At 37.6% G+C, this 20,802-nt stretch overlaps 2 protein-coding genes across 2 annotated transcripts; one reads left to right on the top strand and one right to left on the bottom strand.

Annotated features, from left to right (window-relative positions):
* Positions 1-6,936: 6,936 nt before the first annotated feature.
* Positions 6,937-8,902, bottom strand: LOC145991875 (cuticle protein 19-like). The gene is made up of 3 exons (XM_083127912.1): positions 8,857-8,902; positions 7,573-7,629; positions 6,937-7,235 (listed from the first exon to the last, which is right to left on the bottom strand). The coding sequence occupies exons 1-3, from the start codon at positions 8,869-8,871 to the stop codon at positions 6,996-6,998; spliced, it is 312 nt and encodes a 103-aa protein (XP_082984038.1). The 5' UTR covers positions 8,872-8,902; the 3' UTR covers positions 6,937-6,995.
* Positions 8,903-14,865: 5,963 nt separating this feature from the next.
* Positions 14,866-17,055, top strand: LOC145991868 (uncharacterized). Its single transcript, XM_083127908.1, has 3 exons — positions 14,866-14,912; positions 16,135-16,183; positions 16,715-17,055. Exons 1-3 carry the CDS (start codon positions 14,895-14,897, stop codon positions 16,969-16,971), a joined length of 324 nt encoding a protein of 107 aa, XP_082984034.1. The 5' UTR covers positions 14,866-14,894; the 3' UTR covers positions 16,972-17,055.
* The last annotated feature ends 3,747 nt before the right edge of the window (positions 17,056-20,802 follow it).

Raw genomic sequence — 20,802 nt, 5'->3', positions numbered from 1 at the left:
TTCACACTTCTCTTCGGTGCGCAAGAAGCACCAAACAACTTGAGCGACAGAAGCAGTTAAACGTGAGAACACTGCCGAGAGAAAAGAAAATCTGAATGGAAGAAATATAGAAGAGTGCGAAAACAGAGAGACAGGAATGAACAAGGATTCCAAGCTACAGGATCTACATTGTCTTCCAATATTCTCAACAAATACTCAAGACAATTCCTTGAAAATGTATGCATCTATGGGATGTAATGGTGAGAGAAATTTAAGGAGAGCACACGAGAGAGGATGGATTGAAATAATACCAAGACACTTGAGAAATTCATTTGGAAGATCATCGTCAGCCTTAGAAAAATTAACAGCAAATTAACTAACGAGGTATGTGAGAAAGAATGGCTTGATGCTAAATAAGACAGTGTTTGTCATAACTTCTTGCAAAATCCGGGAACTTTTCTAACGGTGAAAGCGGCCCCGGCGCCCACCCAGCGTCGAATAACATGGGTACCTGGGGGAAACCCTGGGGGGTAAAGGCGGTCAGGGGCGTGATGCTGATCACATCACCCCCACTCACGACCGGATCAAGAAAGTGTGGGGCGTTACCCCCACACCCCCTATACGCCTTCATGGCGTGGTGCTATGCACAGGGGAACACTTTACCTTTACCTTCTTGCAAACCTATCCGAGAAATAACTGCGGAAGGGGAAGAAATACAGGACAAAGGAAGCAGACATCCACACCGAAACAAATACTAGAGAAACGGAAGATTCGTAAATTAGATTAAAAATGAAAGAAAATGCCATTCGTTCATGAAAATAGAGAAGATAAGGATGGATATTCAAAACAAGAAAATACAAGTGATAAAGTAGAAAATCATCGTAGAGAATTCCGAAGATGATGCAAAATCGAAGAACATAAAGCTGGAGAGCATATCAAACAGCGAATCCGAGGACTCCTTACCTCAGAAAGAGTGGCAGAGGGAAAATCAAGAAAGGGCTACACGAAAAAATCGACGATACTTTCGAACAAAAACCGAAGAGACGAATGAAGAAATGCTTCCGAACCCGTTAAACGCTGAAAATTGCTTATTCACCCAGAGGAATTCCAATTTTCTTCTATTATTTTACTTCGCTTATGTGTCACTTTTGGCTAAATTGCGAAGATGGGGATGAGTGATGATATGATGAAGGGACACTCACAAACGTCCATGCCCATGCCGGGATTCGAACCCGAGACCACTGACGAGGGCGGAGATTTTTAGTATACCTACAGGCAGGAGATCCAATACGTAATCTGAGACCAGGACATCTTCCAAAGACATAGGCAAATAAATGTTAATTATTGCAGGTAATTGAAACGATCGGCACAGAATACGATTCACATGTAACCTCATATCCAAAGCAGTGTAGTGAGTGATAAAAGAGAGATACCACAAGTCAATCTCAACAAGCCATGGGATGAAGAGATCTGGTTACACCTCATCACAAGAAGTGTATCCTGCCTAATTATAAATGTTGTAATGTAAATTGGAGAGCTTTACTTCAAGTCACAAATTGTATGTTGCAATGTCTGGTTCCAGGTTTTACTAGGACAATCTTTCATAAAAAATACCAAACCAGGATCAATATCGCTTGAAGAAGGATGAATTTCAAAGTAAATGAGGGCGAGGGCAATTTAGTTGAGTTGTAGGAAAGAGAGAAGAAAGAAGAAACCATGGCGATAAGCGTAATGGATAGAACGCGAAGAAATGGTACATATCCTAACCGTTGGAAAAGAGCAATTACTCCAGAACGAACCTCTTGTATAGATCCTTAAGGAATTTCTGACTAATCACTTATATATTTTTGTTGTTCTTTCCTCATCACATTTATTAATTTATTGTTCATACTGAACAATGCAATTAACGCAAGCAGTTAGAAAAGCAAATTAAATATCTGCAATATAAATTAAAATGCACTATTTGCAAACAAAAATACATCGAACGATTAGCATAATTCTCAAAACTTCGTGGTTCACAAGCCAAGAAAAACATGAAAATCAGATACATTTATCTCACTTGATGGAGCGCTCCCTTCAATGTTTTTTCCTTATAATGAAGAGTCTCTGAGCTTGATTCTCAGGGAGGCATATTGCAGTGATTCAGTGGGCATTTATATTAAAACTGCACCTATTCCCGATCATATCTTACAGAAACAAAGCTATTAGTAGTTCCAGACAATAACATTGCACAATTAAAAAAACATGGTTGATTTTGAATAATTCACGAAACATAGAAAATTAAAAACGTCTATTATATTTTTAAAGGAATATAATTATCATAAGATATGACTGACATTTGCTTATGATTGTGTCCACTTTATGCACATTGTTGGCTAATTGAGACTGTCCTACAGTTCAAAGTAAGATCGAACAACTATGTGCCTTCACTGGAAATTGGAGCCGGGGCGACAGCATTTGCACGACACCGGGGAGTCCTTGATTGACATTTGTGCTACTCAATTTCCTATATGCTATTTTTCATTCGTCACATGTTTTCATCTTGATTAAAACATATTCAGTGGCTATAATTAAGTATCTAGGTACTTTCCAAATAAATATATAGCGCCGTGTACTCGTACACCTGTATGGGCACATTATTATCAATATACAGAGCATTCCCTGACATCTGCTACGAGACTCGGTGGCAAGCTGCCTGGTGTCAGGGCTTGTCTTTTCCGGTGAACGGGGTCTGCGACAGTCGCACGCTACAGTCTGTTTTCTCGCTCTCCCTGCCTTCGCTCTTTTTCCCTTTCTGTTGATGTTGCAGACTGACGCCAGTATAACCCTCCCTCGGAAGTTGTGTTGTGTCGTGTCCGTGTGTTGAAGATTGTGGCTTAATATGCACCACAAAAGTTTAAATTACAACAAAGGATTTATCTTCTCGAGTGTTACTTCGGAAAGAGAAATTGTGGAGAAGTGCGACGACGTTTTGCAACAAAATTTCCTGGTATTCCCGTTCCACATAGGACCACACTATTAAACCTTGTGAAAAGTTTAGAATAACAGGGTCAGTTCTGAATAAAAGTGGAAAGAAAAACCCACGTGTACTTACTGAGAAAAAACTCGATGAGATAGGACAAAGGTTAGAACAGTCTCCTCGGAAATCTATCCTCCACCTCTCACAAGAAACGGGTGTTTCAAAAACCACACCATTTAGAGCCGCTAAAATTCTTAAACCTAAAAATAAATAATAATAAAAAAAAATCTAAAAAATAAAGTATACAAAGACAATCCGCACACCATCCGTGAGTTAAAAGAGAGTATTGTACGAGAAATCTGGAGAAGAACTTGCACGTGTAAATGCCAATTTCCTTCGGAGATGCCAGGAAAGTGTTGCAGCAGAGTGACATCATTTTCAACACCTTCTGTAGTTAAGGTTAGTACACAATTTGAAAACTGTAATTTTAATAGCAGACTCAAGCGACTATCGCGGACCCCGTTCACCAGGAAATACAAGCGCTGACGCCGGGCCGCTTGCCGCCGAGTCTCGTAGCGAATGTCAGGGAATGCTTTGTATATACATACATACATAATTTTAATGGCGCCCACGAACCACAGATTCGTATAGAGGACATCAAAACAAACAATTTTTCTCAGTAACACTTTTCTCGTTGCTGCGTCGATTCGACGCTACAGCCGTTCAAAAAAGACCGTTTTACCGCCTGGATGCTGGCAACCACACACAACATTTGTTCGTATATGTGACGTCATTTCCTGCCGCAATACAGCGCACGGCAGTGTTGCAAGGAACACACAATTTGTGGAAAAAATGACAGACTATCAATCACATTATGATCTGTAAAACGAAGATATGATCGCGTCCAGTAGACCGATCATCTAGGGAAACAGCCTACTAGCCAGAAGACCAGCAGTCATCCCAGGGTAAGGGAGAAACCATACGAAAAAAAAAGTATTCAAAATGAAGTGGCAATATCTGATTTTGTCAGCCTACATGTCAAATATCAACAACAAATTTTATTGGACTTACAGCTTACATGTGGCTGTTAACGCCCAGCTACATGTCAAATATTTGCATATCTCGTTGCAAGTTTGATATCTACAGGTTTGTGTCCAGATCCCTTTTGGTACTTTTGTGCTTATAACGGAAGTATCCGAGGTTCACGTTGTTACATTACGGCTAAAACACGTACAACCACAGTAACAATTTAATTATGAATCAGTAGCGAATATAATACCCTGTTGACAGTTGCAAACTATTACATGTGTATCCGGTGCATAGATAAATACATGTCGGAGAGCTTATATTACTACTACTTATATCCCTGTATTTTCAACCATTTTTGTCACTTGCCTCATAATGCCCTGAATATACATTATATTATGTGTTGCTTACCTTTGCAATTTTGAGTTATTTCATTTCTATTTTGTCATCTGTTCAGTGTGTCACAATCAACAAGTATCAGAAGGACGAACTTGATAGACTAAATTGTAGATACCAACTTGGTAACTAGATTTGCAAATATTTGACATGCAAGCTGAGAAAAAAAATCGATATGACCACTTCCACTTGAATTCCATTTTCTTTCTACCATTTTTCGTATCGTTTGTTTACTTCCTGTTAGGTTACAGAACGTGTTTTCTCGTTTTGCTTTACGGTACATAATGTGGCTGATTGTAGCTATGTCCATTCTTCACAGAATATGTGTGTTCCTGCCAACCCTGGAACGCATAGCTTCACGACGGGATATGACGTCACAAATGCAATCAAATGTTGTGTGTGGTTGCCAACATTCAGGCGGCAAACGGGCTTTTTTGAACGAGTGTAGCGACGAAATGATGCACCAACGAGAAAAATGATACTGGGAAAAGTTGTTTGTTTTGATGTCCTCTATACGTTTCCGTGGTCCGTGGGCGCCATTAAACGGACCACAGAAACGTATAGAGAATAGTTTTTTTTAAATACATTTTTCGTATGATTTCTCCCTTACCCTGGGATGACTGCTGGTCTTCTGGCTAGTAGGCTGTTTCCCTAGATGATCGGTCTACTGGACGCGATTATATCCTCGTTTTACAGATCATAATGTAGTTGGTAGTCTGTCATTTTTTTCCAAAAAAAATTGTGTTCCTTGCAACACTGCCGTGCACTGTTTCGCCGCAGGAATTGACGTCACAAATGCGATCAAATGATGTGTGAGGTTGCCAGCATTCAGGCGGCAAAACGGACTTTTAAAATGACACCCTGTATATATAATGTTCTTATACATTTTTTAGTATGGAACATTCAGCACGTCTCAAAGTCCCCATCAGTTCCAGAGAAGCCAAGCCAAGGTCATTTGCCTTGCCCCCTATTGAGAGCCCACAAAAGAGGATGGCTATATTTGTTCACTTTCTCTCCCAGAAACGTAGGGGCCTCCCACATGGCGCAGTGGTAGCGTCATTGCCTTGTAATCAAGGAGTCCTGGGTTCGATACCCGGTGGAGGCACAAGTGGTTCGGATCCCACTTTAAACAGTAGGTCCAGTCCCGATTAGCCTTACTGTGCATAAAGTGGACATAAAAACATCAACTCAAACCAACTTTCTCCCAGAAACGCCTTTGTCTTCCCATCGTCCAAGATTTTCCATTCTTCCCTGCAACCAACCCCTCCTCCACGTTAGCCAATAGAAACTGGACATGTACAAAACCCAAACCGAAATCTGAATTTTGGCGGGTTAGTGAATTCAGTGTGTGTCTAGAAGTTGTACCGGAAAGTTTGTTGTTTAGAAGTTGCGTTGGAAGTCTGTGTTAAAAGGTGGCACTGAAGAGTCTGTGTTGAGAATTTGCGGTGACAAGTTTATGTCAAGGAGTTACGCTGGAAGGCTGTGTCAGGAAGTTGTGGCGAACAGTCGGTGTTGAGAAGTTGTAAAAAAATGGGTCAATGTCTGTCAATGCTCAGAGTATAGCATTTAACATTTGAGTTATGATGAACTGGATGGTTTTCGTTACGAAACAGACAGAGAACTTATACATATAAAAGTATGCATGTAAGTGGTCAGTGTCCAGGACTTTGGTGAGAAGGAAGTGTGTCTCCACGTCGTCCAAGGGCAGTGCTTTGACACCCCAATTTGCAGTAGACTGTGTCACGGGTCAGTGGAAGAAGATGTTCGTCGGTCCGAGTTCCATACCGCAGTGACCGACACCACGGACATTCAGATTCAATAACGGCCATATTTCATCAGTGGACAGTACCAGCACATTGGAGTAAGTGACCGAAACCAAAATTAAGTGGTGGACTTAACACACTCACAATAGGAAGACATATGTAGTAAATCTTAATGTAGATACATAATCACATAATTACAGCAGCTAAAGATTCAGAATCCCTATAATTTCACATACAACCCCCTCCTTTTCCATCATTTCAATAATATTTTCTATTTGTTTATGTGCACCGTGCAGGTATGGCCGGGCATCGAACCCTGGACGTCTTGGTCCCCAACAGCCTATTGTTTCGGCTTCAATCAAGTGACCCAGGAGGGAAAGAGCTAGCCTGTACGGCCACAGCCGTTTTCTTGAAAAGTACAGTAATTTATATATCATCTCACGTGTGTGAGTAGTCTCCACATCTCGATATCGGTCATAGTAGAGAAGTTGCAATCAGAACCTCGGTCTGGTGGTCTTTGACATCAACTCTTGCCATCAATCACTCATGGAATGGAAATATTATGAAGCACAGTGTACCCTAGAACACTTTTATATACTAATATTATAGAAATATTTTCACCTAAGATCACCCACCCGAGGAGTAGACCCCCCCCCCTCCCGACAGGCGGCAGTGAGACGTTATGCCAACTGTGCATAGTTATTACTACGAAATGTATAGTTGAAAGTTAGTAACAAGCGCTTTCCACTTCCCACTGATAAAGGACATATGTAATTAAAAGAGCTTGGTAAGAATTAGACTAATCTTCTCAAATGCACAATCATTTATTCAAGGTATTCATTCTACCATAGATAGGAAGAGTAAAGATTCGTTTATCCCAGGTATCCGTAACCACCGAGACCAGCGTGAGCATTGGGGCCAATCCTCTTGACGATGGCATTGAAACCGTTGACGTCATCAGCTCCGTAGGTGACGATTCTCACGCTGCCGTCTGGTTCCACCAGGCTGTATTGTCCCTTCACAAGAGGACCATCCCGGTATTCAACGTGGTTCTTGTTGTCTCCGGTGATTTTGTCGCCAACAGCATAGCCGAACTGGTATCTAGGGTAAGCCTGCAATTATAAAAAGTGTTAAACAGACTATCCAGACTGATATTACCCTTGATACACGTAATCTGTTCGGATTCCAAACCTATAATTACATTTGTCTTCCTTTGAATAAATAAGTTAGCTTTATAATATTATATTCAAATCTTTAAAAGTTGAAATTTGAACTACTTTCAACTATTCTAAAGTGACCTACATTTGTTGAAAATATTTTTAAATTAGAAAACAAATCACCAATTATTCCTTAACTGTCAATTACAGCTTTATATCAATTTTACTACTTGTAGGGCAGCTAATTTTTAAGCACTCAAATGCACTTCAAAAGTATACTGTTTCTACTTACATAGAAATCCACAATTGCCGAAGTCAATGCTACGACTGAAGCAAGAGCGAAAAGGATCTGGAATACAAAAATGTACGTGAAAATTAGTTAGTATTATGTATGCTTTTGATGTAATTTTTATTAATGATGAAATATGCACTCAATATTATATGTGCACATGTGCATATTTCGATGTGCTTGAACCGGCGGATTGGTTAGCACATCGCGCAACGACGCCAGGGGTCCCGGGTTCGTATCCCGGCTTGAGCATGGATGTTTGTTTGTGTCCATTCATCAATTTCATAATATCATCACTCATCTTCGCAAATTAGCCAAAAGTGGCACAAGAAGCGAAGCAAAATAAAGCAAATCAATCAATCAATCGATGTGCTTGATTTCGTTAAATTCAATTTTCTGCTACAATGTTTATATATACCAAAACAAAGTGATAAAACTGGATCTTTAACATATTGGTATTGCTGCTAAGAACAAGAAATCAGATGTGTCTGTAGGCAATTAATTTAAAGAGTATATTGAAAGAGTAATTACCTAATTGAATCCTAGCAGTTATATTTGTGTATGGAATAAATCTATTGGGTAAACTGAGTGGAAGGGGTCCAAATACACCCAAATGTCAACATCATTTCCATGTAATACACCTTGGACTGCATTGTTGCAAACTAACGAGGCTCTGGTGCCTGGATCTACAGCCAGTATAATCCTCTGTAGGATTTGTTGTTTGTCGTACACATTTATTTGTGATTGTTCCTTCAACCATTTCATCTTATCACCATTCATCTTCATCTTCGCAATTAGCCAAAAGTGGCAGCAACCCGAAATATAACAGATCAAATCATTCATTCAGTCTTTATTGCGTAAACTATTTGATTCGACAGCTTTTTTACGACGCATTTGGCTAATCGCAACGATGAGGATGAATGGTCACAAGATGAAATGGATAAAGGGACAATCACAAAGACAAATGCACGACGAAACTCAAATCCCACAGAGGATTATACCACAGAAAAAATCTGTGATTATACTGTCTGTGAATCCAGCCACCAGAGTCCCGTAAGTCTGCAAGGAGGGTTTGACATGACAATTAGGATGTTCATCTCTTACATTTCTGTTACTTATAAATCACATTATCCAGGTATTGCGATGTGAGAATATTTAATTGTATTTTATCTTTTGCATAAATGGATATTTCTATCTCTCTGCCTCACTATACATTACTTTTAGTTCTTACGTAACATATGCCACGTTCTCGCTTCTATCTTAACAAAAGTAAGAACAACAGCTTACCAGAAAGGTTCTCATGTTGAAGGTGTACAATGAAGCTAAACCACTGCTAAACTGATTGAGGAAAGAAACATGAAAGCTATTTATAAAGGGCCCAACTAAATTGGCAAGGAAGAGATGTTGACGAAATTCACTGGGTGAAAGTTTAGTGTCATTGGAATACATTTCGGCGTTGTTTCAAGGTTTAATTAATTTGTCGGTGAAACGTATTGTTTCTGTAGATTTCCATATTAACTAATGAATATGATGCAATAACGATTTATCGAAATGGAATTCGTGGAATTTTAATCAAGTAGATAGTTCTGATAGACTTAATTTAATCAAAAGACTTGCCTACGTTACTGATAGTGTTCTCAGCCATACAATTTATATGTGTTACATTGAAAAGAATATATATTTTTAGAGTTGTAATAACAAATAAGAACTTCAACTGAAGAATCTGTCAAATTAAATACATCAACTTGGAGATTTGTTGATAGTTGTATAATCATTACGTTACATTTTTACACATATCACTAATGTATTTCACTTATACAGTTTGATAATGATATGAACATAATTAACAATTATGTTCTACTTACGATTTGCATACAACTCAGGACAGGCCTGTACCGCAGGCGGGGGGGGGGGGGGCGGGGGGCAAAAGGGCCATGCCCACTTCCTCGAGCCATGAAATATATTAATGCAAACCTAAGAAAACCTACAAAAATAACATGGACGATTATTTAAGATTTTGCAAGAATTTCTATTTTCTTCTTTCATAAATGAATCTGTTGTGTCTGGAGAGAGACAGACTCCAGAAGTCTGCAGTCTACTATATTTAGTAATTTAATTTTGTAACTATTTATGCGAATCTACTAAATGGTCTAATTTGGTCGGGACAGTTCACCATTTTTACTCCCTGTTCTGACTTTTTCGAACTGCAGTCTTGATGAGAAAATGTCGCTTTTTTCGGTTAATTCATATTCAGACATGTTTTTCATTTGTAAGAATTATTCCATAGCGTTGGTGGTCACATTCAGGGTACGAATTCGCATGGCGATCTTATCGTATTAAAAATTTCCCCTCATCAAAATTTTCCGAGGGTAAGAGTTTGTGTTATAACACCAAAGATAAGCAATTAGTTTTGACTTCAAACATAATTTACTAAATATAATATTATAAACACATACAAGGAAGGAAGAACAAAGAATGATGTCTGACTGTGAGTGAATGTTGCATACATCTCTTGTTCTCTCTCTCTTTAGGGCTGGTAAGATCATGGGGTTAAAAGGTACTTCTTCTACAGTTCGTAGATAAGATTTTAAAATTATATCAAATTGGACTAGTAAGGAAGGGGGTTTTCACCCTAGGCCCTTGGAAGACAGAAATTAGACCGATCTGTCATTTCTCCTCCATTTCTAACCTCCTTTCGTCGCGAATAAAACATAGCACTTACATGATAATTTAATAGGAAACTAATGTATTCTTAAAGTTTCTAATTTTTTTTCCCGTCCACCTAGTTTGTTTTTTTTAAATTTGAAATCGAGTTTGCGGATTTGAATATTAATACACACTGCTTCAATGAAGATGATGTGGGATGCAGAACCGAACCAACTGCCCTTTTATTGGCCACATTTCATGAATGCTAATTTTACTTTTCGTCGGACTGAACGGAAAAAAGTAGGTTCATAAACTTTCTACAATGTCTAAGTATGCCAGCTACATCTAAGTAGTAGAAGCGCAAATTCGTTTCCGGGGATGCGAAAATCTATTGTAATCCTGGGCGGTGAAATCTTTAGCTACATCTCTGATAAGAAAATATTTCCTTTCGAGCCAATAATAGATTTACACCATTATAGAAATATAACACAATAAAAGTATGGAAATTTAATTATCATTTTTAACAAAAGCAAAATTTAAATAAAATCTAACATTTATTAAGAACATTTGGCCTATCTTCTAATTTCTTGACATTTTGAACCAGTTGTTAAAGGATTTAATTTGCTAGTTTAGAAATGTAGCAAATTAATTTGGTTATACGTATATGTTTATAAATATACATATATAAATGCATTAATTAATTAATTAATGATAATAATTAATTATCAATAATTGACATATATTTCATGACAATATATATATATATATATATATGGATAAAAGAATGGAGGGCCAAAAGGGCTAAATAAAAAGCAAAGAAGGAGAAAGGCAACACTCATCAGACAGTGAAAAAAATAGAATTTTCGCAGACTTTGTTGCTGCATCTTCAGTGTAAGAAGAAAGAAGGACGGAACCGGATATATACAGTATTTAACCACGGTTTCTGAGTTGCTCCCTCCCCCCTAAAAAAATCCTGAGTACGGGCCTGGCTCAGGAGATATATTTTGATTTCTATGGTATCTCATCACGTATTACGTACTATAAGCATGCAGTGTAGTGAAGACGGCTAAAAACAATATTTTTTACCAGATTTTGACACAGCTTGACATATTTACGTATTTACAGACTTCATTACGTACTAGCTACCGTACTTCTACTCCTTCTCAAAGAATGCAAACTATAACAAAATATATATTATTAAGAGAAATATTCACATAAATGGTACTTGTTCTACTTCTTGTTATTCTCATACATATTTTTTTAAATATTGTTAGATAACTGTAATATTTATATTTATTTTGTAGAATTGTTAATAAATTATGGGATTGGAATGAAATATTTGAATTAAGTTGACCTAATTTACAATATACTCATAAATTTGTGTAACTCTAGCTGCCAATATGTATCTAGGTAGATAAGATAATAGCTTTTTCAGTCCTTGGTTTTAATACACCAAGTTTCAAATAGTTGAGTAGGTACTTACTATGGTTGATGCATTTTCTTGTGCTTTTTGAGCCAAACTACACAGTGACCGAAGGCCTTGACTGCAGTTTTTCAGTCATACTCATAACGTATGGATTCTCTGCACTGGGAACTCAATAATGACAGTTACGTTGATTACCAAAACCACCAACATGAACACGAATTCATTTAGGCACAAACTTTGTCGCAAAATATCTGAATCCATGCTACTAACATGGACTCCACGAACTTCATTCTGATATCACAGTTATAGAACTTCCATCACCAATCGTTATTTATTCAAGGCATGATGTGATTATTGAAGCAAGGCTTTTTTAAATACTTACTTCCGAGATGTAGTTTTATCGAAGGGCAACGCTATAGCGCAACCTAGAAATTGAAGTCTATGTTTGTATACATTTTATTGAAGTTTGTATATTATGTTCCATCAAATTTAATTCAAACATAATATGGATGTACAAACACATGAAAGGATAAAATAAAATATATTTTTCAGTTCATACCCTGCATATCCGACGAAAAGCTGAATTGCTAATTTCTATTTACTAAGACCTCTTGAGTTTTGCATGTTAATTACTGACAATACACTACTGCTTAATAATCGCAGGCAGGGAGTTATATAACAATGATCTTTCCTAGCACAGATATAGAGTAAACATTATCTATCTGACAAGAAATTGAATTGATCTCAGTTCTGAGAATATTACATAAAACACTACTATAGAAAGTTCCTTGTAGCGGCTTGCTGCTTGTTGGAAATATGAATATTCAAGTTTATCCCATTTTCGTTGTTCTTGTCTTAGATTTCACACCAAAATGACAATCGACAAATGATACTCGACACGAATGTTACACTTCAAAGTAACCGGTGGCAAGGACCATCTCACATCAAACTGCACGCATTTGATTAACCACTTTCCCTCAAATCTACAACTGTACATGCGCGCCACGCAGACCGAAGCGACACGACACATGTTGTGGAAAAGTGCAGCTCGGTCCGAGTGACATGCAAGTTTAGCGACACTCAAAGGCGAAAAGTTGTGTTTACGAGCGCTGATAGAGATGTTAATATGTTTCTGTCCAAGAGATAGACATGGCAATTCTGTGCTACTCTCCGTTTGTGAGCATAATGCATCAAACGTTCAGAAATACACTTGTGTCATGACTAAACATACAGTTGGACCACAGTAGTCTTCAGCATTCTGTCACAGCGAATTGAGGCGTCTCGTAGTTGTCATGACGGAAGAGGAACATGTGATATTGCGGCAGGGATGTGTAATTGAACTTTTCCTAAAGCTTGGAATCTCAAGACAAGCATTCGGTGATGAATGATTGGTCGTGCAGCAGTATTTTGGTGGTGAAAGCACTTTCATAATGGCAACACCCCGTGGTTACAGATGTCAACTGTGGCAAGGCTAAGAGACTGTTGCAAGAAGACAGAAGGAGAACTTTAAATGAATTTTCGATTGCGATTGTAATGCATTCTGGATTCGTTATTATGACTATTAATTAAAACAGCACACTGTGGGGAAAGTTCTACTATTCTTTGAAAAAATATGGTTCTGGATAACTGAGTTCACAGGAAATTTACACAAAGTTAAATTTTACCACTATGTAGCACTCCTGAAAATCCATTTTGCATGGACCATGAAGAAGAACCCACCCGATATGCTCAAGAAACAGTGTTTCTTGCTCCATGACAATGCCCGTCCGCAAGTTTCTGCCGTTGAATTTGCAGCGCTGACTAAAATTGAGGCTGGATGTGAATACCTACCACAGAGTCCAAACTTAGTGCCATGTGCTTTCTGTGTATTCCCAACCCTGAAGAAAACAAATGCGAGGAAGAAAATTCTTCGCAGGCTGAATCTTTTTTTAAATGTGGTAAAAATATAGTTAATATGATAAAAAAAATTCAGAATCTTTGGAGTCATCCGATTCTGTCCTAGAGCGCTGCATTAAAATAGTTACTTTTCCATCTTATTTATTGAGTTTCATTTTCAATTGATGTTACATATCACTTGTTATTTAACTGTGAATCTCCGTCAGACGTTATATATAAACTAAATAACTAACTCTCTAGCCTTCTTAAACACGAAGGTTCATGGCTGCAGCAACACAGGCCTTCCATCTGTCCCTTTCTTGAGCAAGATCTATATACTCTTTTCCATCCCTACCGATTTCCTTTAGGTCCATCTCAACGTTATATATAAAAGATTAAAATATTAATTTTGCTCTAGTTCGAAATACTAATGACCTCCTGTGCTACAATTTCTGTTTCGGAAACTGATTAATTGAACTATATTTTATGTTCATGATCACGTCCATCAGATTAATCCTGCACTTTCTGAAACTGCAAAAAAATAAATTTCATTGTGAAAATATAAATATTTTACTCACTTTGCCTGGCAAATACCATTAATTTGTAATAGCAAAACCAAGTATTCTCAAGGACAATACGTTATGATCGAAATCATGTTTGTGGTGATTTCATTCATAATGAGATAAAACATGTGCAGAGTTACTCTGCCACGTAGCTTCCAACTATGCCACATGCTGATATGTAGGAAAAACAGACAGAAGGAAAAATAAAGATTTTTACTGCAAGATAAAAAGTTGATAAAGGAAAACGCAGAAATAAAGTTACAGCAGTGTGACAAGGAAAGCAGCATATGACACCGAATATAGCAGTTTAGGTAATTCATCCATTGAGAGATAAAGCTTGATAATGTTCTTTCAACGTGGATAGCTACTCTCCTTGATGTAGTGTTTAGGATAATGAGTTGTTGAAATCAGGGGTTTTGTGATCGATTCCCGTGTTAAGACTTAGATTTCTCTTTGCGATTGTTCTCTGTTCCATTTCATAAAACAATCTAAAAAGGTAGAAACATGATGTAAAATTACAGTACAGTATAGAAATTACAAAATACACTCCATTACAAGTGTTAATTTACATATTTTATGACAGTGGATACGAAATTTCACAACAAATCTCTCCTCGATAGTTCAGGTATTTTTCATGTAACAATATCCGGACGAAGTAATCCGAAAGAGAGGAAACGATTTCTGTCGAGGAATGAAAGGCCAAGGAGAAACATCAGTTTCTTTTAGCGGTCAGCTTCCTGGCTGCATTGGTATATAAGCAGCTTCAATCCATTCTCTCATCACTAACTTATTCAACCACCAAAACAAAAACAAAAATGGCCTTCAAGAACGTGGTAAGTGTTGATTTCAAATATTTACGTATTTAAATACGTATACAGGATATCTTTAATCTGCAAATGTTCAACTTTGCCTATTAGTACTACACCTGACAATAAGGCTGTACTGCGATACATTTACTTAATTGTAAATTATGCATGTGAATATCCCAAGCAATATATTTGCTGTTGAATTTTCATATTCAGTGCATACATTTCACTAGGGTGGGATTACTGTTTAAATTCGTTATTCCTTTGTATTGAAACAAAGCTTGAATGTTTCAAATTCGTTTCATGTTGTTTCGAGCCTAGTAACGCACTTTTATAGTGTGCTATTATATATTAGGATTATTTTTTAAATAAATTCCTGTTTTGAGAATTAGTTCCTATTTTGCATAAGCGTGCCTTAAAGTGCACATGTTTTTATTAGGCAATAGGTGATAGGCAGATTTTGGAATTCAACAATTCATGGTATCTGTCTGCTGAACTTTCTCGTGCTTTCGCCGACATATTCCACCCTGGCTATTACCTATTGCCCAATCGTCGTTGCCTTGTCATCAAGGGATCCGGGTTCGATTCCCGGTGGAGGCACACAATGGTTCGGATCCCACTTTCACTGCAGGTTCAGTCCCGATTAGCTTTACTGTGCATCAAGTAGACTTAAACTCAATCAAAACCAATATTAAACTCAAAATAAGAAGCCGAATTTAAAAGATCGTAAAATAATTAACATTTGAAGGAAACAATGTTAATATATTTTGAGTATGTGCTTGTGTGGTGTTTTTTCAGAAGATTTTCAAACTATTTGCATGCCACGTTTAGAAAATACATTATTGCAACAAAAATTGTAAACGTGAATATTCCCGGTCGTGCGTTCCAACCCTTAACTGTAGACACAAAAGGCGTAATAACGGAATGAACACTCAAGCTTTAACTATTAATATTGAAACAAAATTTATGGTATAGCAGATGAGCAGTCCCCATCCAACAAAGATTTTCTAGCAAATCCAGTAAATATTATATTTCTTATTAACAAAATATTCTTAAAATGCACATTTGCATCTGAACCATTATAAAAGGAAAATTTACGATTATTTCTCTAAAGTATGAGATTTGAAAAATTTGATAAGATAGATTTTTCTTCTTTTTAAAATATTTATTTCGTTTACACCATATGATTAGGAATTATAGGACTTAAGAACACCAACTTGATTATACTTCCAATTTTTCTCTTTTGTAGATGTCTATCCTCGCTGTTGCTTTGATGATGATCGTTGGATCAACCTACGGTAAGTTTAATGTCAATTCTTTTCAGAATAACATCAGAAGTTTGCACATCATACCACTTAAGTTACCGTTCATACTTTGACATGAACAAAACTGAAAATTTGTACAGGTTATAGAATACATATATATCGGTCATAACTTCGGGAATGGAAAAGAATTTCGTTCTGTGCTCATTGATAACATAATGGAAACGAATTTAATTAATTACTTTTGGATTCATTACAATAATTATATGTATTTTTTATCTTTGAATACAAAAATTGTGAATTCACTTACGTGCAGAACCAAGACACTAATTTGGATATCTTTATTTGTTGCAATTTACTTTTGTAATTTTCAAAGTCGATTCTGCAAAAGAGTAAATTGTAATCTGTTTCAGATTACTGAAAGTTTCGTTTCGTACTAATATGGAGGGTTTAGAGGACTTTATATTTGGTTTACAAAACTAGGTACGCATTCCTTTATACTTTATTTCGATATTCCTTGATGTACAATATTTCTGGTCCGATTATGATGTTTCTCTTGAATTCTAGCTGTAGGAATCACCGGAGTGAGCAGCCAGAACAACAACAAAATCGCCATCGCCACTCACCCTGTTGTTGGCTACGGTCTTGGAGGTTTGGGAGGATACGGTCTTGGAGGCTTGGGAGGATACGGTCTTGGAGGTTACGGAGGATACGGTCTTGGAGGCTACGGAGGCTTGGGTGGATACGGTCTCGGAGGATTAGCAGGTTACGGTGCCGGTCTTGGTTACGGTCTCGGCGGCATTGGATACGGTTATTACGGTTAATTTAACCTTCGATAATATTATAAACTGTTTGTCGTCCATAACCTTGAAACAATTGGAAATTAAATTGTACTAATTGTGCAATAAGCCTTGATGTATTCTTTAAATGATAGTACCCTGACCTACTTTGACCATAATGCAGTCCTTTGCATTTCCTCATTATAAGCATAGAATATATTAACCTTGTATGACGTGAGCTGAAATATGCCATACTGCAGTAAAGTGTTTCTTCTCTTTTTACTGCACTGTTCTGGGTCAACTGTTTTACTTTCCACGAGGAGAAAGTACCATACGTGATGACGCAATGATGTAAATTAAGTCTTGGAAATGTCCACTTTGGAGTAGGACATATGCACACCATAACGGATTCTACATGTAAATTCGCACGGAAAGTCAAGGAAGATCACTTAACCATCCCTTATATTTTTATTAATTAAATCTCTTGAATTTCTTTATTTATAACATCAGATTTTCACCTCATTTCCTCTCTCAGTGATTCCTTCTTCTTACATACTCCTTCCTTGATGACTGTTCTTTTCTTTTCGGGGTTTATAAACTTTACTTGCATGGAATACACACTGGGCTGATTTTAGCAAACTAACAAGGCCTGGACCTGCAGACAGAAGGAATTGTGTTGTGTCGTTTTATGTGTTTGTGATTGTTAATTCATTATAATATGAAGGGACAATCTCAAAATCATTCAAGCATTCAATCAAACATTTCTGTACATTCCTCGCCAATTTACTGTTTTGTTCTCCCTCCTTCTCTCACTATCTCTATCTCATTTATCTTTGTCTGGGTTTCTTTCTCGTAATATAAACTCAGTTTCTGCCTCTCTTAAAATGCACTTTTCATTGTGACTGGTAAACATGATATCAGAAAGTTTCTTTGCCAAAGTTTATTTTAAGTTCATCCCTTTACTCTAATGGGTTGAACTGGATTGGGAATTCAGTTCCAAGTGGAACCACGGTAAAATTGTCTTACAAAGGAATAGAACTCGGCACCCTTGATTAAAGGCGATGGTGTTAACGCTACGCCATCAGGAGGCCCTAAACGCGATGTCCGTATACATACTGCTTCAAGACAATTTTTCGATTAAGAAACAGAACACAAATTGAAATTTAATGCAGTTTGTGTACTTTGAAGGTTGTAATTGTAGGTTAAGAAACAAAAATTGAGTTCTGAATGTGTGAATTGTCTGATTCGAAAACTAAATGCCATAAGAAGGCGAATATGGAAGTTAACATCACTGTAGTCAGAACACTCAGGGTAGGAAACCGAAACTCCATTATCTTGTCAGAACACTGAGCAAAATAAAGGGTGGCGCCAAAGTCATCATTCTATTTGAACTGACCTCTATTTCGACATCTTGTTGTCTATATCAGTAGAGTTTTGTCAGTTAAATAGAAGATACTCACGAAATTTATTTTATGCGAAAATTAATAAGTATATCCCACAAGAACGTGAAAAATTTGTGACAATTTTGCGTGACATTTTCCCGGGCAGAGTAATATCCCGTTTTGGTGATTTGCCATGGCCGGCCAGTTCTCCCGATTTGCCCGCTCAAGATTGTTTCCTTAGGGAATATTTGAAGTCCTTGGTTTATGTAAATAAGCCAGAGACGTTACAGCAACTAAAGGACAATATTCAGCATGAAATTGAAAACATTTTCCCGCAGATTTTCAACCATGGAAAACGCAATAAAAAGAGCCCAAATTTGCATCAATTCGAATGGTGGTTAGTTATTGGATGTTATCTTTAAAAATTGAGGACATAAAAGTTACAAGTATCAATAAAAGTTTAACAGAAAAAAACTACTACTACCTTGTATGCACATAAGGATTACGTAAAAATATTTGTTCATTCTATTACTCAATATATATATATATATTTTATATACTTGAATTTCTCGTTTGGTGCGTAACTTCTGCAGTAAATGTAGAAAGAAGTTTTGTACCGTAATTATATTAATTATTATTATTATTAATGAAAGAAATCATACATAATAATTCATTACATGCAAATCGAACACAGTTCCCCGAGTTCCGCACATATGCTTCTATAACGTGGATAAAAAGTCCACTGATATCAAAGTTTCAAGATGTTTTATGCTTTAAATGTCAGCAGTATTGGTAAGCTCAAACATTAAATTTTGCTCTATATCCCTAAAATAAGATATACGAGGGGCGATCAGGTTGCTCTGACCCTAACATAGAAAGAGCGGCAATAGGGTTTCAATTTTTTTATTATTTTTCAACATACTCCCCTGCAACTCCAAAGCACTTTTCCCATCGGTGCTCCAACACCTGGATACCTTGCAAAAAAAATTCTTCCGACTGGTCCTCCAACCATGAGTCCACAGCCCTTATCACCTCAGAATCATCAGAAAATTTTTGCCCACAAATGTCACTCTTCAAATGTTTGAACAAATGGAAATCACTGGGGGCCAAATCTAGGGAATAGGGTGGGTGGGGCAACAATTGGAACGATGCATCTGCGATAGCGGCCCTCGCAATGCGTGAGGTGTGGACAGGTGCATTGTCCTGGTGAAGGAGCACACCACGGGTCAACATCCCACGCCTCTTTTTCTTGATGGAATCACGTAATTTCTTGATTAGGTCACTGTAGTATGTGCCAGTGATGGTTTGCCATCTTTGTAGATAGTCCACAAGTAGGACACGCTTGCAGTCCCAGAAAATTGAGGCCATCACCTTTTTTGCTGACGTTTGCACCTTGAACTTCTTCTTGGTGGAGAATGTGGGTGTTTCCACTCCATGCTTTGTGATTTTGTTTCTGGGTCGAAGTGATAGACCCATGTTTCATCCATAGTTACAAATCGGGGAAGGAAATCGTCTATATCAGCACGAAAGTTGTCAAGAAGTTCTTGACTGATGAGCACTCGGGTGAGCTTCTGATGTGGGGTGAGGTTTCGAGGGACCCATCTTGCAGCAGTTTTTTTCATTTGCAATTTCTGGGTTATTATGTCTTGCACAGTGCCATATGACAGGCCACACATCTCAGCAACATGACGGATAGTGACTCGACGATCCTTCAGCACGATATCGTGGACTTTGTTATTGTTTTCTGTCGTCATGACAGTTTTTGGTGCTCCACCTGCATGTTCATCCTCACACGACTCTCTCCCACAATTAAACTCACGACACCATCTCTTCACCATACTGTATGAAGGAGTACTGTCCCCTAGTGTATCCACCAAGTCCTCATGAATTTTGGATACCGTCCACTTCTTCTTCACAAAATATTTGATCACCGCTCTCACCTCAGTTTTCTCCATTCTGGCACATTGACACAACTTCACTCAGTTAAACCCCTGTAAAAAGAAAACTGTACGCTACTCAGACTTACAATTCAGAATGAAAGCATATAAAGGATCACTAAACAATAGCAAAATAAAAAATTAATCATAACGTCATTCCTTCTATGTTAGGGTCGGAGCAACCTGATCGCCCCTCGTACTTACATGCTTATACCAGCTGCCACAAAAATAACTGATTGGTAGAAACTCGCTGGTGTCAAAACAAACAGAAAGAAGGTCAAGGATTGATTGGTCGCATACACGGTGCTGCAACGTTCACTATGCAGTCAGTGTTCCTTAGTCTGAAAGCAAGAGGAAATATATTGTCGTCATCACATGGTCGGACAGATTGCAAAATTTGAAGATACATTTCCGCTTCCAAAATACATCGGATTGTGGGTACCAAAGCAGCAACAGTGATCAACATGTCGTAAGCTTATATCACCGTAAGGTGAACAATGCACAAGAAGTGTTTCCATTCCTTAACCACGTGCATCACAGAACGTCTGCATGTTTTT

Source organism: Lepisma saccharinum, chromosome 1, assembly GCF_977018435.1.
Source record: "Lepisma saccharinum chromosome 1, izLepSacc3.1, whole genome shotgun sequence".
Classification (NCBI taxonomy): Eukaryota; Metazoa; Arthropoda; class Insecta; order Zygentoma; family Lepismatidae; genus Lepisma; species Lepisma saccharinum.
This window is presented reverse-complemented; position numbering and strand designations above follow the sequence as displayed.

Excerpts from the sequence above, each read along its gene's own strand:
- LOC145991875 (XM_083127912.1), bottom strand. Across the intron at positions 7,236-7,572 it reads CGGCAATTGTGGATTTCTAT|GCTTACCCTAGATACCAGTT; the intron begins GTAAGTAGAAAC and ends TTATAATTGCAG.
- LOC145991868 (XM_083127908.1), top strand. Across the intron at positions 16,184-16,714 it reads GATCGTTGGATCAACCTACG|CTGTAGGAATCACCGGAGTG; the intron begins GTAAGTTTAATG and ends CTTGAATTCTAG.